The 17613-nt window shown below is 39.9% G+C and overlaps 1 protein-coding gene and 1 long non-coding RNA gene across 2 annotated transcripts; both read left to right on the top strand.

Annotated features, from left to right (window-relative positions):
- Positions 1-2083: 2083 nt before the first annotated feature.
- On the top strand, positions 2084-7307 carry LOC143218262 (uncharacterized). Its single transcript, XR_013011009.1, has 3 exons — positions 2084-2122; positions 2255-2313; positions 2903-7307. It is a non-coding gene; the product is annotated as an uncharacterized LOC143218262 (long non-coding RNA).
- Positions 7308-8219: 912 nt separating this feature from the next.
- LOC143218364 (general transcription factor II-I repeat domain-containing protein 2B-like) lies at positions 8220-10974 on the top strand. Its single transcript, XM_076443498.1, has 5 exons — positions 8220-8293; positions 8390-8639; positions 9177-9246; positions 9476-9859; positions 9956-10974. The coding sequence occupies exons 1-5, from the start codon at positions 8220-8222 to the stop codon at positions 10972-10974; spliced, it is 1797 nt and encodes a 598-aa protein (XP_076299613.1).
- Positions 10975-17613: the final 6639 nt, after the last annotated feature.

Below are 17613 nucleotides of genomic sequence, written 5' to 3'. Positions count from 1 at the left end.
ACCAATAGAAGTAATAGCTCATATTGCGCAGTATCTACCGTTCGTGGATAGGGCCCGTCTGGAACAAGTATCGCGGAGATGGAGAATGGGGACCTTGGCCTCGTTTCATCCAATCAGTCACCTGGATCTCACCGATTGGCGCTGGCCGGAGGGCTGGTCGGGGAGAGAAGTAACAACTGAGGCATTCTACTGGTTGGTGCGAAGAACACAGAATGTGCAGAAAATTACAATTGCGGAAGAAACACTGACGCCGCCCTTGCGACCACAACTGATAGCAATAGTTCTGAAGGAGGCTCCGAACCTGACTACCATCGACCTTACTGCAGCGCCTATCAGACCATCGGCGATGAGGAACCTAGCGGAAGCGGCGAATAGATTGAAACAACTAGGTATAGGCAAGTGTCAGGGAAACGTGGAAATGGATTTGCAGCGGGTCCTGGAAGGAGCAGCTCAATTAACCTCATTCAGAGCGACGCAGACAGTTTTGAAAGGGCGATCTTTGCTATGTCTACACGCAGACTTGAAACAGCTGACTTTAGACCGCTGTAAAGGACTGCGGGCGGAATTTTTACAGGGTGTAATAGATAAACTCCAAAAGTTAGAATACCTGGAGCTAAAGCTATGTGATCCATTCCCGAACTATGGAGCGCTGAATGCACTCAGGGAAAACATAGCATTGCAGCAAACCCTGACAGTCCTAAAAATTCACGCATACAACATCAAGGAGCCGCAGCAGGAGCATGAGAGACAGCAAGAAGCGAACATAGCAGAGGACATAGAAATAGCAGATTTCGTCGAATTGGATGTTGGACCTATAGAACAAATAACACCTATAACCAACCATTATGACAAGCTGACCTGTTTAAGCCTGACATATTGCGGATGGGTCACACAAGCTATAATCCATGAAATCACGGAAAAGATGCCTCTGCTCCAATATATTAACTTGAGCGGATGCACTAACATAAGAGGAGAGGATGCACTGAATCCATTAGCGACCCTAAACTATCTGCGGATCCTTGAAATTAACCACATGTATCCAACACTGGAAGGGGAGGTGTTTGCCCATCTGTCGACACTGGAAGAACTGCATAGCAGGGGCAACCCGGCAATCCATGACGAGCACGTCTGCGGGATGATAAGGAATTGTCCACACTTGGAAGTACTTGATGTCGAGGGATGTAAAAACATTACGAAGCTGATTGTAAACTGCGCACGCGATATGATCGGAAGGCATAATCGATCGACAGCATTAACATTATACATGGGGGGTACAAAGCTGACGCGAACGACGAAAGTAAAAACGAACTTTCTTTTGCGCATTATATACGATCGGCAGTATGAAATGGTGCGCCCTTAAAAGCGCCTCGTTGCTCGTCTTCACACTTCCGTATCGTTGTCATATAATTGTATTGAATAGCGCATGATCAACCGCCAGTATCGTCGGGGACGACGATGTTTTTAAGGAGGGAGGACTGTTACGTTCCGAACATAATTATCTTATTGCTTTCTCTTTCCATCGGCTGTGCGGCGGTTTGATAATGCGTTAGCATTGTGGGAATTCCCTAATCAATCGCAGCACGGTCTTTGATATGTTTAAAATATTAATTCTTCTATAATAGTAACGCGAGTAATGTATATATAGGTAACGCATACTCTCTTTGGAATCAACGTCGTTCGTAGGTAGATGTAAGCTACAACCCAAGATGGGATTGTTGAAGCCAAGTTGTTATTATCATTAAAACAAAGAAATGTCGACAAGTATGTAATCGTAGTGATGTGCGAGAGGGGACAATTGTTTGGAAGCTATTTATAGAAGCATGGTAGCAACGTTCGTCGTTGTGGGTATTCATTCCCTAGCTACACATGTTTCTCCTTTACAAGGTCCTTCGAATACTCTCTCTCTCTCTCGCACGCCGCTCGGTAACAGCAGCGGCGGGTACAGTCATGGGTAATGGCATAGCCGTGCGTGAGATTCGGAACTCGAAGGCAAACGGTCGTTTCCGAATTCTTACATCTGATTGGTTAATGCGCGCAGCGTAATAGGAAGGGACTCGGGACAGGCACTCTCGCCTTCCGTGAGACGGTGGTCTCGAGTCACTCTTCGACGTACAATCGCGAGGTGCGTGTCGTTTTGTCCGTAAGCCAAATCCGTTAGAGTTGTTCAGAACAAAGGAAAAGCGTTTCCTCCCTGTTCAAGCAAAGGCTCGGTTTACGTTAAACTTTTATATATTAACATTCTTTCTTTGCCCAGGTCATCCTGGTGTGGTGCTCTTAACAAGTTTTATTCAGCAACGTCCATATACTTCTGCGGTTCGTTTCAATCTCTCCATATTCATACAATTGCCGATGTAGGGCGTACATGATTCGTTAGGTGTCGCTAATGGTCATTATGCGACACCTGCCGCGATTCTCACTCTACTCTTTCTCACTCACTCTCTCTCAGTCTCTCTCTCTCTCACTCACTCATACGGCATACTGCTACCATAGACATATAGAGATAGACTGCGCGGCCTGTACGGAGCGCTGAAGCCCACAATGGCGGCGTGCGAGAGAGAGAGAGAGAGCATTAGCCGGGGTCCATAGCGCTCTCTTTCTAATTGATGTGTCGACACATCATATAGAAAGAGAGCGCTATGGACCCCGGCTAATGCTCTCTCTCTCACTCTTTGTACCGCGCGCCGCCATTGTGGGCTTCAACTCGCCCATAAGACGGCGCAGTCTATCTCTATATGTCTATGACTGCTACACGGTGACCATACTGGTATAGTTAATTAGAAAGTCGTATTCTTAACTCGTATTAGAATCGTTTCTGTTTAATATCGGTATTTCACACGTGGCATTGTAACGGTTTCCGCCATCTTGACTTTGTTAACCGTGCGTGTGTTTCGTTTCTTTACAGGTGTCTTCCAGCAGTATTATAGTATAATAAATCGAACACAGGCTACGTATCTCGTTCAAAGTAATATATTATTTGTAGTGTTCGAGTGGTGAGTTGCACGGAGTATTATATTATCATTGATCTCATTGAATGTTGAATATCACATGTGCGAATAATATCCAGTAGTCATTTCCGACTGTGGGTTTTCCCCCTCACTGGTATATTATATTATTCAAATCGTTGAATGTCGAGATTCACATCTGCATATAGTTTCCAGTAGTCCTTAACAGACTGTGGGTTTTCCCTCACTGGAATATTATATGTAAACCGTTGTACTCGCGATACGAATAACGAACATATTAAAATTCTGTCGTTCAGCTAATATTGTAACGCTCGTATTCTTTTGTTAACTCGTGATCATTCTTTTGATCTAACATGTTATATAGATCTTGCTTTTGATATAATATATTTATGTTTATACCAGTTAACCTCTAAGATTCATTGTGTCTCTTACCATCTTTTCCTATCCAATAAACGATTAAGTGAAACTGCCCATTAGGGAGTAGAGTCATTCCGAACCCAAATAATAAACATAATTATTTCTGGCATTGCCTACGGGAATCCGCGTGTATCTCAATCGGACTCTCGTCAGAGTGAAATACACGTAGGCAATTCGTAACAAGCTTAAATACCGGTGTTCGGCAAGCGCGCGCGAGACTAGCAAGATTTTCCAGAGTAGCGATTAGCTAAAGATACCGAAGTCATTCTCTGACGGCACTGAATTTACAGTTCAGGTCATACGGAATTTCCAGACAAGAATACTCTGGTAATATTCAAATCGCGCTAAGTCTCACCTGTTATACAGTCCACTAATTTCACATACTTCAATAAAGTTTGTTTTTCACTCGAGTTTCTACAAGTTAATCCTGGTGATCAAATCATTTCACAAGTTACCCATCCCGAGCAAGTCTCGCATCACCATTCGGCGCGATCAGACATTCTTTAAATAAATTTCCATCCAAAGTGATAGCTAAAAAAGCGTTACACCAGTGGTTCTTATTAGGCATAAAACCTACCGCACGAGAAAGAAATAAGTTGAAACGATTAGATGTTGTTGAATTTTGGAGCACCGTTAGCAATTTAAAGGATGAATCTGATAATTTGTTGTACGATGAAATTGCAAAACTTGCGTTTATATGCTTGTCATTGCCGCATTCAAATGCACATTTAGAAAGATATTTTTCCATGATAACAGACATAAAAGATAAAAAAAGAAACATGTTTGATACACACACGCTTCGCGATCTTACACGTATTAAATTATATTTGCAATCAAAACAAATTGATGCTACCAGCTTCCAAATAACAGATCAGATGTTAGAATTATTTAATGCCCAAATGTACAATAGAGAAGAAATACCACAAAAATCACCTGGAACCTTGCTCGCTGGTGAAACTGAGAATAGCGGCAATGACAGTGATATATATTGAGTATTTGTTTGCTTATTTTGGTGTGTGTGCGTGTGTATTTGTTTATTATATTTTATTGTATCGTATTGTATTTGATTGTGTTATGCGACGCTCTGAGTGTTCAGTTCGTAGAGTTCATTAATAAATCTCACTCTTGGCGGACAGCTTCACTGGCAATAACTGAATAGTTCTTATTTGAACGCCCACGCCAGTCATCCTTTCCCGTAGCGTATATGTATTAGGGTGGACCTTATTTTTCGACCATCTGATTTTTTTATGCGACCCCCTAGATCTGTTCCAGATAAAAAAAAAAATAAGTTCTGCAAAAGAAGAACTCAATTGGACAACAGGAAAGGGTGTCGCAATCGGTTTGAAGTTTGAAAATTTCAGTAATTTCCCTTTAATTTTACATGCAACTCAAATTTTATGTTTTAATGATAAGAGTTACTGTTATAACATAAAAATATCATCTTGTGGTTGTATAATAAGAAATTTTCCTTGAAAGTTTCAACAATATTGTCAATATTTTGGTTTATTACATTACGGAGTAGAGCTATGAGCGCGCCAAACGGTCGCGTCGTTGTATTGTCTACGCTCGGGAACCGCTTGGCTCTGGCCGCTGCAGCTGCCAACGGTATAACCAGTACCCCTTCCAAAGAGCTATCCTTCTATTTCCAGTTTTATACCTGCTTCCTGGTCCCTTAGTCCCTTAGTAAAAGAAACCTCATTTTACGTCGAGAGTTCGAGGTATTCGCATCACGAAGTATCGAAATTTGTTAGTGTGACAGTGAGCAAAAATGGAGATAAGAAGTGGTGATCAATTGTTTATATTGGACTACTACGAACAACAAATTATTGGTGCAAAATTGCCGAGTAACGGACAAGTGTTACGAGTTCTTTTATATAATATGAGAAAAGTAAAGCTGGACCTTAAAGCAAGTGCTACTCTAGTTATAAAAGAAACTGAAATATTTTGGGAGAAAGCACGAATACCAGTGAAGAAGACGTCGGATAGCATTGACAAGTTGAAGTATCTTTATCAGAAATGGAGAACATTATATAAATCTGTCAATCGTCGAACTGCAATCCAAATACAGCGGGAACAAGAATTCAAAGATTCGTTGGACGATTTATTTGACATCGCCCATGCGAATGCTTTAGAAATGATAAAAATCGAAGAAGATAAATTATTTCTATTGAAACAGAGGGAAAAAGGGCGAGTTGACCCCCCCAATGGCTGCTATGGCGCCACGTGTAGATCTAGAATTCATCAAAAATATAATTCATTACAAAAATGTTAACGAAGAAATAAGCGATGTGGCATTAAAAAAAATTGTGAACCATTTATGGTACTTGTCACCGGAGAATGCGACGCTATCGTTTTTTGATAAAGAAGTTTCAGTAGAAACAAAAAGATCGATGGTGCAAGCACTACAAAATGTAAACAATAATAATAATTATAAGAGATACATGACAACGACTATAGAAATTAAAAATCTTGCGAATTTGGAAATACAACATTTCGTATAATCTGAATCAAATAATTTTTTCAAAGGGTTCAATATAAATTCAGATTTTCTTTTAATTGATCCAGCACTATGGGAAACTAATAATAATTATACCGAAGCGATAGGTATTATAACAAAATTAGAAGTTGTGAATGACGTTGCAGAAAGAGCAGTAAAATTAATGAAAGATTATAATTTAACGTTATGCAAAAACGAAGAAGAAAAACAATTCATATTACAAATTGTAACCGTGTAGCGGCCATCGGCACGTACATTTAGTAGAATTTGGCGTGCAAATGGTCGAGCGAATTTATGGAACCCGTTGGCACACAGCTGTTTTTGGGAAAGCCGTTACTCGTCTTAGCGAGCGTTTTAGAGTCTTTGTTGTATCACGTTTTGGTAGTTAGACCCTGTTACCTTCGGCCCCAACAGTTAGTGCGGGTGCCGTAAATCTCGAGATTCCGAAGGGACCGCGAAGCTAGGCAGGTAGGCGATAGCCGGACACGTCATGAACCGCGGGCCCGTAGGAAATTCCGTTACATTACCAAACTTCTGGGACCGCCCCCGCGTTCAGACAAAGCGCGCCAAGGGCGCAAGGAATAAGGGAGGCGCAAAGAGAGTCCCCAAGAAAATAGCCGATTGGCCGAAAAAGGCGAATACAGGCCCGGCCAATCAGGACGATTTGAAAAAAATCGCAGCTACCGAGCATCGAAGACGGACGACAAAAAGTCAGTCTAGCCCGAGCGCACAGCGAGACAACTTGTAGCTACTGAGAACAAATAAAGAGTTCACTCCTGTCAAGCATAGGACACGCAAAGTTGATTTCTACCTCGAATCCACTTAATCCTACAACCGATTATAGGGAAAAATACCCAAAAATTGATAAAACAACATTAAGTACAGATTTTTAAAAATTATTTATACTCTTATTATAATTAGGCCTATAAATAAAATATTTAATTATAAGTATTTAACTGTCTTTTTCTACTTTTCCTTATATTAATGTGAGATCAAATTTTATATTTAAAAAATAAATATTAAAAATTTTGCTTAAACAAATTCATTAAACAATTTAATTTTTGCTTTGATATAATAAGAATATTACATTAAAATAGTGTTTAATGACCAGTGGGATTGAAAAAATGTGTACTTTTTCATTTTTCGCAAAATTAAAATTTTTTGCATAAACAAACTCGTTGCGACACGTCTTCCCTTTGTCCGATCGACTTGAAATTTGGAGGGAATTAGTTTTTTACCGAGTAGAACAGATTGCAAGGGTCGCATCAAATGAATTTAAAAAAAAATTTTGCACAAGAGCAACTAAGGTCCACCCTAATATGTATATCTAGCTGATAGGCTATATTGTCCTACAATTTTATTGTATATCATTGTATTATGTATAATATATTTATTATATTCACACAATATTTTTAGTTCTGCAATTTGTGTCATCGTCCCAATACTAAACTTTTTAAGATATGCATTGAAAAAGGTGGTTTCAGAATTTGCTATGTCCATTCCTTAAAAGTGTTAAAATAGATTATGATTTATTTTTAGGACATTTATGATTTTACTGGAATGTAACTCAGTAGTACAGATTTCAACATTTTTTTCAACATACATATTATACATAATAAGCATACCTCACTTCACAACTGAAACTCGCACATGTTACAATTCATTTTATTTATAATAAAGAATGTTGATAATATCTAGAACGATTCATATGATTCATTTCATTATGTAGGTAATAGGTTCGATACGCGGCAATAACCTGCAATAACCTAAAACTTGTAATATGTCATCTGTCATTGTTGTGTTCCCATCGCGCAAGCGCCACGCGTCGTCATTCGCCCCACTTGATCCCCGTTGCGCAAGCGCAACGTGTCTCCCATGCGCCTTACTCGATCCCCGTCGCGCTTGCGCATATTGCTGGTCATCAGAGAAGGGGTACTGTATTCCCCTCGCGAGTTTCAAGGTTGTACTCGTCTGGCCACTCTGATTGACAGTCTGACATCACTGAGTCTGACTCAGTCAAGTGGGAACACATAGATGGAACGTATGAGATTGATCGCGCAAATGGACCGAACCGTCTTTTGGTGAAAATTACTGACCAGCATGTTAAAAAAGAATCCATAAGAAAAATGAAAGTGGCGTATTGCACACAAATTTTTAGTTCAACATTTTCAAAAATAATTCATTTCTACGCCAATTACAAACCTATTGAGGGAAATCACAGTGTGGTACTGTCACCGGATCCTCTGCATACTTCAAATTTATTACGTTTTTTTAATACGTTATTTGATACATTAAATAATTTTTATAGCGAGAATTTCGATAGCAACACCCATTCCCGAAACATGAACATTTGGAACGAAGGAATTCGTGTAATCAAATCAATGAAATTTATACCAAATAAGCCAAAAGATAAGATGTATCCGCTCGTTTTAAAAAATTGGATTTTTACACTACAAAATATAATTAAATTGAGTTTTAAATTAAAATGTTTAAATATTAACTTTGCTGGCAGAAATCTAAACCAAGATGCAATAGAAAACTTTTTCAGTCTAGTGAGAAGCCATGGAGGGAGAAATTCCAATCCAACATGTTCATTGTTCACAAGTTATTACAAGAGTATATTTATAAACAACTTTGGTAAAAGGATATCCTGCAAAGGAAATTGCGAAGAGGACCATTCAGACTATTTTATTCACACAAAGAATATAATTAATATGAATAAACAAGATGTGGAAGCAAACCACTCTTTGACTAATGTAGAGGTACATTTTAACAGCACAAGCGACGCCCATGTCAAAGATATTTTAGTTGCTGCTGTAAAATATATGAAAATAGAACAATGCGACACGTGTAAAGTGTAGTGGACATGGTGCGTTGGAAAGAGGGACTTTCCGGACGCGGAAATTCCATCCTTCTCAAGTGCGCACGTTGGACGGTTGCGTTGAGGGTTCGGTCGTAAAAGTGACGATTGCCAGAACCCTGACCCAACCGTTGCAATGTCCTTGGCAACGACGATTTTTGAATTGTTTTGGGCAGGCCTGGGCGCGGTTGGCTCGGGGAACACATGTTGATGCTTCTCCTCTTGGCTTGGTCGGCAAGTAAGTCCCCACCACGGCCGCTCCGACTCTTCCCTTAGCCTTAGCCTTAGCCTTAGCACGAGCACCCCCGCGATGCTGCACCGGCAGGTTACTCACCACTACTAAGAAAACATATACACGCACATAAGACCCTTGCCCGAAGCTGTGGAACTAGCGGCATTTACCAATTCCTTTAATTTTTATGATAGGGATGATTCACAGGTACAGGTGAACTCAGGTAAAAAATTCGCAGAGCCGAAAGAATTTGAAGAAAAGTTTGTAGCTGCGACTAGTAAGTCGCTTGCTATCGTACGCTACACACCGTCTCTTCATCGCTGTTTTTTGTTGTTTTCGTTAATTTTGGTTATTGTGTTATCTCATTTTTTGTTATTGTTGTTGTGTTGTTATTCATTTTTTTTTATTGTGTGGTGTTATTGTCCATATTTTTGTTGTGTTGATACACACCATGGCCAGGGAAAGCAGAAATCGTAATGCAGATGGAGAGGTGCGCTCATTTCAAGAAAGCTGGGAGAAAGAATTCTTTGTTGTTGATTGGAACGGTCAGCTCCGATGCTTAATATGCAACAAGAATTTGTCTATGAAGAGAAGCAATCTTTCCAGACATTATGATACGCACCATGCGGAATTTTACAAGACATTCCCTGCATCGTACCGAGCAGAACTATTGACAAAAATGAAAGAGCGACGTGGATATGTGGAAAAAGAAATACGAACGCACCAACAGCAATCTGTCGCAGCATCGTTTGCAATCGCCTTAGAAATTGCGCGTAGCAAAAAAAGTTACACGGATGGTGAATTTGTTAAAAGATGTGCCATTGAAATGGCAAAGGCATTTGGCGATGAAATAGCTGCCAAGAAATATGAAGCGGTGCCATTATCGCGCCGTACAATTACCTCGCGTATTGAGAGCATAAACGTACATATTTCTAAAAAATTAAAAGCGATGTTAAGTGATTGCAAATATTTTCCCTTGTGCTTAGACGAGAGCACTGATGTCGTCGACATAAGTCAATTGTGTATTTTTGTGCGGTCGATAGAAGATAAATTCCAAATTACGGAAGAGCTGCTAGAAGTAGTGCCGCTGCTTGAAACGACACAAGGAAAAGACATATTTGCAGCATTCTACAAGACGGTAGAAGAGTATGGAGGATTTTCAAAATGCACCGCAATTGTTACGGACGGCGCAAGGGCAATGGTAGGACAGGAAAAAGGGTTGAGAGGCCTATTACGGAAGCATGGAATCAATTGCCCGACGTTCCACTGCATTATACATCAAGAGGCATTATGTGGAAAAATTATCAGTGTGGGCCCCACTATGAAGATTGTGACAAAAATTGTAAACACAATTAGGGGTGGAAATAAATCTTTATCCCACAGGAAGTTTAGATTATTTCTCGAAAGCGTTGATGCTATTTACAATGACCTCTCATTGTATTGCGAAGTCCGCTGGCTCAGCGCAGGAAAAACTTTAGAAAGATTCTTCGCTTTGAGGAAGGAGATTTTGGAATTTCTCCAAACAAATTCGAAGTTAGATGAAGACATCATCAAAAAAATGAATGATATTGAATTTTTATGCAATTTAGCATTTATCACAGATATAACCAAGCACCTAAATTGCTTAAACAGTAGATTGCAAACGCAGAATCAAACAATTTCTGATTTGATATGTAACATTTATGGATTTAGGAACCAAATCGACTTATTCATAGCAGAAATTAAATCGTCCGAGCTGCACAATTTTCCAGCATGCAAGCAGATTGCTGATGAATACAGAACTGCAAATTTTGACAAAATAGTGCCAATTTTAGAGGAAATAGCAAAAGAATTCAAATCAAGGTTTCAAGACTTCAATACATTGGATCAGGATCTTCAATTATTTAATAATCCGCAAGGATGTGAAATCAGGAACCAGAAACAAGAATACCGTCTGGAATTGTGTAATTTGCAAGCAGATCCATTTGAAATGAGCAGAAGAGAGCATGGCCAAGAATTTTTTTAACTACTTCCTATGGAGAAATATCCGAAATTAATAGATTTCGGCCTGAGAATATGCTCGATGTTTGGAACGACATACAAATGCGAAGCGGCATTTTCAACGATGAAATTTGTTAAATCCAAATATCGCTCCAGCTTGTCAAGTTGGTCATTGTCATCTTTGATGAGAGTGGCAACCTCAAGGATTTTAGTGGATATTGATGCACTGGTCAATGATGTGATGCGCTAGGAATAAATAAAAAATCAAGTAAGTATATAAATATTAATTTGCATGAATTATTGTATGTACGTCCATGGCCGCGACTTACTAGTCGTAGCTACAAACTTTCCTCCAAATTCTTTCAGCTCTGCGAATTTTTTACCTGAGTTCGCCTGTACCCGTGAATCATCCCTATCATAAAAATTAAAGGAATTGGTAAATGCCGCTAGTTCCACAGCTTCGGGCAAGGGTCTTATGTGCGTGTATATGTTTTCTTAGTAGTGGTGAGTAACCTGCCGGTGCAGCATCGCGGGGGTGCTCGTGCTAAGGCTAAGGCTAAGGCTAAGGGAAGAGTCGGAGCGGCCGTGGTGGGGACTTACTTGCCGACCAAGCCAAGAGGAGAAGCAGCAACATGTGTTCCCCGAGCCAACCGCGCCCAGGCCTGGTTTTGGGGAAGGAAACTTTCTCCTTACTCTTGAGGAACGGAGAATTCCTCCCCTTATTTTAACGGTTTTTCCCACGTTGCTAATCCTCCCACCAAAAAGGATTTTTACCAGTGGACAGAAAGCTTGTGGCACTCGTTGAGAACGCATCGCTCTAGAGTTGTCCGCGCTACGTGACATTATATCTTTGTTGTTCCGTCGCACAGGAACAGAGTTCGTAGGTTTCCTTCGGACAGGATTTATGATGCGAACGTGCCTAAATATCCTCCTCAAGGATTAAACAAACTAGGGTCATTCGGCGACCAGTCAAGGCATCTGTTTAACGTTCAGTTTTCTACACCCTCGAAATTACACGGTGTCATAAATTTTGTCCCTCCGAAGGACCGTCCGCGACCGTTACGCAGGGTCTCGAATTACCTGGAACCGTCGCGTCGTCGACCGAGTAAGATCTCGCCCCACTCCTCCTTCCCAGGGCCTCATTCAGAGCTACTGGAAGGAGGTCCTAGAAGCCAAAGTGTGTACTGATTGGGAAATGCAACTTTCTGCAGGAACCAATCAGTGCATCTTATTTCATATTCGAGAATCCAACGGGCATCGCGCTAGGACTGGAAGACGAAGTCACTCAGTTGAGTTTTACGCTCTAACGCCGTGACATTCTCCAGTCCTCGGGTAAACAAGTACAACGCACGAGCCGTTGTCTCGTCAATCGTTTATAACATGTGCAAAGTTAGCATCACGGTAGTTCGTCGTCCAGTGATCAGGACACCCGACAAACCGGGATCGCGTCGGTCGAAATCCCTCGCGAACCGGATCAAACCAGTCGAGATCCCTCGCGTGCGTACAATCACAAACGCGAATCCTCATATCATCATCTGCGCGCGTATAAGGCAGGACCTGCTAGATCAGCCTTACTGACGAGTCCACTAGCAGGTCCGGGACGAAACGCTTCCATTAACGTATTCATGCGATATCAAGTCAAGCGAATCAATTATTGTCTTTTGCGATCATTCTATCATTTGAACTAGCTGCCCAAGATTAACTTGGCGGGCAGTGATCCGGAACAGTCGCGAACCCACAGTTCCGCGCGGCTAAACATTGTACTTTGTTAGTACGTGATAGTCGTTAACGTTATAATCTAGTTTTCTCGTTATTGTTGTTATTGTTACATTTCGTTTTATTTTGTTATTGTTACGTGTTATTGTTTTGATAAATAAACATTTATATTCGTTGTCTGTTAACCACGCGAAACATATTTGTTAGACACTGAACTACCCGTCATCCTAAAAAAGCAATATTAAAACTGTCGGAATTGGAAAAATTATTTGACACAAGTTTAGTAATAGACATTTGTCATTCGATCATCATTAATAATGTCTGCGAAAGCAATTTAAGCCAAAAAGCTTTAAAATATTTAAAAGAAACCATAGTATTTAATACAGACCACACGCAACATATCGATGGATTAAAATATACCATTTTTTATAATATATTTCATTATATTTTAAATAGATATATAAAACACGTCAACCAAATTCTGAATAAAAAATTAAAACATGTACAAATCTCAGACATATCAATTTTCGACGTAGCGTCTGACTACACAAAACATTGTAGATTAAAATAAGTTTTTAATAAATATTAATTTCATTTAAAGCTGTACCAATTTCTACCCTTTTCACTCGTAAGATTAAGTGTACGCGTGTACATTAAAGTATATATGTATAGGTACGGTATATAGAGTTGTGTGAGTGACGCGAGTATCTGTCCTGATTGACCGTGTAGGGGCCGCTTATCAGTGGGCGAATGGGAGCCACCGGAGCCACGTTGCGCGTGCGCGATGGGGACACGACGATGAAACGATGAAATGACATACATAATTGACATATCGCAAGTTTTTGGTTATTGCCGCGTATCGTACCTATCATGTACTTATACTTAATGAAATGAATCGTTCCACATAGAGATTATAAACATTGTTTATTATAAATAAAATGAATTTCATTATTATAGACGAAAGTACAGACGTTGAAAATATAAAAAATTTAAGTGTTTTAGTAAGATTTATATAAACAATAATCATTTAGAAACTCATTTATTAGATTTAATTCGTATAAAAGATGCTACTGCCGACAATATCTTTAAATGTATCACGAATAGTTTGAATAAGTTAAATTTATCTGTTAGTAAGGTAGGTGGGATAGGAGCCGATAATGCCAATGTGATGTTGTATACCAACGATAAGATTCTCTCTAGCATTAGTAATCACTCATGTAATCTAAACGTTTCAGTTCGTCTCTCTATCTTCAGTTCGACATTCCATCTACCATTACTCATCTTTGAACCTCATCCCCATGATTCATCCCTTACTGACCATTAGACCTAAAACAACCCCCACTTTACAGAACCCAAAACCTATATCTCCTGCTGATTTCTTCCTCTCGCGAGCATTCTTTTCTCAGTCTTCATTCGCTTCCGATCAGTCTCTTACCGAGTCTTGTCTAGACTACTAAGATCTTTTGTATTACGTCCGTAGTTTGTATTTCGTTTAGAAATTGTACTTAATAAATATACTTATATTGAGTATCCGGAATATGTACAACAGTGATGATAGGGCGCAACAATTCTGTCATGAGTAGATTCTATGCTAGCAATAGCAAAATTTTACAGTTTGCATGTGTATGCCATAGCTTGCATTTAATTGCTGTACATGCCATGAATTGTATCCCTAAATGTATCGACAAATTGTTACAAGACATTTACGGATATTTTGCACACAGTCCCAAAAGGATAGCCTTCTTAGAGGACATTCAGAAATTAATGCGGATAGAACAGCATAAGGTTTTGCGTCCTTCCAAAACTAGGTGGTTGGTACAAGCAACTTGTATTGAGAGAATTTTAGAACAATGGGATCCATTGCGCAGTCAATTTTTACTGGATCATTTGGACGAAAATTTAAGTGCGACCAGTATATATTCTCATATGACACATGATTTTTCGAAACCCTACTTACAATTTTTGAAGTACATTTTAACACATTTTAATCAATACAATCGCTTATTTCAATCGCACGATATTTTAGTACATCAACTTGCTGAAGATTGTAAAAAATTTATAGGATTCATAGGGACCCATTTCATTAAAACAGAATTTTTGGAGAAAGACAAATTTGGAACATTAGATGTGAATGGTACAAACACATTATTACCATTACAAAGTATTTTTATTGGGCCAGAAGCGACCAAGTCAATACGAGACTTAAGAGAAAGTAAGCCAGAGATAAATAATGAAATCGTAGAATTTTACAAAGTTATACAGAAGTTTTTTCAAACTACGTATGTTGAGTCGATAAAAAGACTTCCATGTAATAATCAGTTTGTAGAGGCTTTAAATTTTTTAACTCCAGAGGTAGCTTTAGATTGTAGTAAACACATAGGTCAAATAGAAATTATTGTAAAACAATTTCCGTCCAAAGTCATAGCAGCAGAAGTGATTCGCCAATGGGTTTTATTAGCCGCACACCCTTCCGCAGATGAAAGAGAAAAGTTGAAAAAATTAAATGTCCTTGAATTTTGGTGCGCCGTTAGCGAATTAAAAGATACATTAGGTAATTTATTGTACGATGAAGTAGCGAAACTCGCATTTATATGCATGTCACTGCCGCATTCAAATGCAGATGTGGAAAGACTTAATTAGTTTCATCTCCCCAATACCAAACTTTTTAATATATGCATTGAAAAAGGTAGTTTCAAAACTTGCTATGTCCATTCCTTAAAAGTGTTAAAATATATTATGATTTAATTTTATGACATTTATGATTCTACTGTAATGTAACTCAATACTACAGATTTCAACATTTTGTTCAATATACCTTGTAATAAGCCATTCATACTTCAGTGCACGACTGAAATTCATTTTATTTATAATAAACAATGTTTATAATCTCTATGTGGAACGATTCATTTCATTAAGTATAAGTACATGATAGGTACGATACGCGGCAATAACCTAAAACTTGCGATATGTCAATTATGTTTGTAATTTCATCGTTTCATCGTCGTGTCCCCATCGCGCACGCGCAACGTGGCTCCCATTCGCCCCACTCCGCGCGGCTTAGAATGCTGGAATGGAATAGTGGAAGGGGTATGTAGGGGAGTACGGGAGCTTGAAACGGAGCTCATTATGGCAACACAGCACTGCCCCAGCCCATCCCTTCCAGGGACCCTATTTCGCATCTCTCCTTGCGCCACGCACGATGAGGGATGCAGGTAAACGGGAAACGTTTTATTGCCTTTTCGCTGAGCAATTACTATGGTACGGTCAAGCATCTGACTCTCAGCCGTTCGACCGTAAACGCATAAACGAAATCCCCAAACCGTTATTTTTAAAACTAAACTTTAATCCTACACAGACGTATAATTCCAAGAGATAACATAATTGTCTTTTACAATAAACAAGCGTTACGCGTCTCTGTCAACGGGTTGCGTCGCTTCCGTCATGTCCCGACACGGCCCTCCTGACTATCACGCGTCCTCGTGTGCAGTTACAATGAGTTTATCAGTCTGTAATAGAAATATCATCTATGTTTCCCGTTCGTCCATCCTGACAAAATATTGATTGAGCCCTGAGAGATTGCCGTGCTCTCCATATGTACTCTGTGTTGAAGCATTGTACATGTGTGGTCGATGTCACGTGAACAGTCTTAGCCAATTCTCAACAAAACATACTGAAATACATTCGGTATCATGAAATAGACAGTTCGGCCAAGCGGTTCTGACACACAGTGAGCTCAAGACAACAATGCCAAATACTGTGTCCACCATTGGACACAGCAAAACAAAGCCAACCATGTGGCAACCGACCAACCATGTGGTCACACAACACAAAGCCAACCCATGTGGCAACCGACCAACCATGTGGTCACACATCTCACAGTCATCAACATGACCAAACACATCCATCGCCTGCCGTTACATCGCCCCGCCTTCTTTACCAGCTAAACTGGGTTTGGAAATAATGGCTTACGACTAATAAGCACGACGCATGGACTTTCACATGTTTCTTTCCTCACTGTTGTCATTGCCGGCACCGGCACGTTCTGTCAATTCCGTATCGCTACAATTACTACGTATATCAAGCTCTATGGGAACAGAACTATCAGGCATCAATCTCAATCGCTCATAAGTACTCTATTGCCATTTATAGACTTCAGACGGTATCTGTCATTAGGCAAAACTTCTACTATCTTATACGGACCGCGGAATTTAGCATCCAATTTCGTCTGATTCCGTTCGTGATTTTCTATAAGAACGTAGTTTCCGACCGAAAATCGAATAATTTCTGCTTTACTACTATCGAATCGTGTCTTGTTTTTCGCGGCGTTTCGGTTGATCGCTTGGGTCGCTTGTTCCCTGATATCCTAAAGGTCTAATTCTTCATCCTCGTTATTAACGACTGATAAAGACATTGGTTTGGCAACTTTGCCTATAAGCAATTCTAAGGGGCTGTGCTTGGTAGTACGATTTGCTGTACAATTCAATGCTAATTGGACACTTTCAAGAGACTCTTGCCAGGACTTGCTATTATTTAGTTCTACCGCTGTTAGCATATTTCTAAGCGTACTCATCGGTCTTTCTACCTGACCATTGGCACGACACGTACCCGTAGCGATTAGGTGCAGGTCAATATTGTGGGTCTCGCAGAAGTCACGAAAGTTACTACCTGCGAAACATCTGCCCTGGTCGACAATAATTCTGGACGGAGCCCCAAACAAATTTACACAGTAATTTATTGCTTTAATGGCACTAGCCGCGTCTATACTGATTGTATGTCGTAAAATAACAAATTTGGTAAACGCGTCGACGAACACAAACACATATTCGTTTACGTTATTTTTGCCGCTAAGTTTTCCAGTAGCATTGACATGAATCGTATGCCACGGTACGCTTACCTTTGGGATGCGATGCAACTCGGCTTGAGTTTTACCTGAGTGAGGCTTTGCTAA

Source organism: Lasioglossum baleicum, chromosome 19 (assembly GCF_051020765.1).
Source record: "Lasioglossum baleicum chromosome 19, iyLasBale1, whole genome shotgun sequence".
NCBI lineage: Eukaryota > Metazoa > Arthropoda > Insecta > Hymenoptera > Halictidae > Lasioglossum > Lasioglossum baleicum.
The sequence above is the reverse complement of the archived record's forward strand: the minus strand, read 5'-3'. Positions and strand labels throughout refer to the sequence as shown.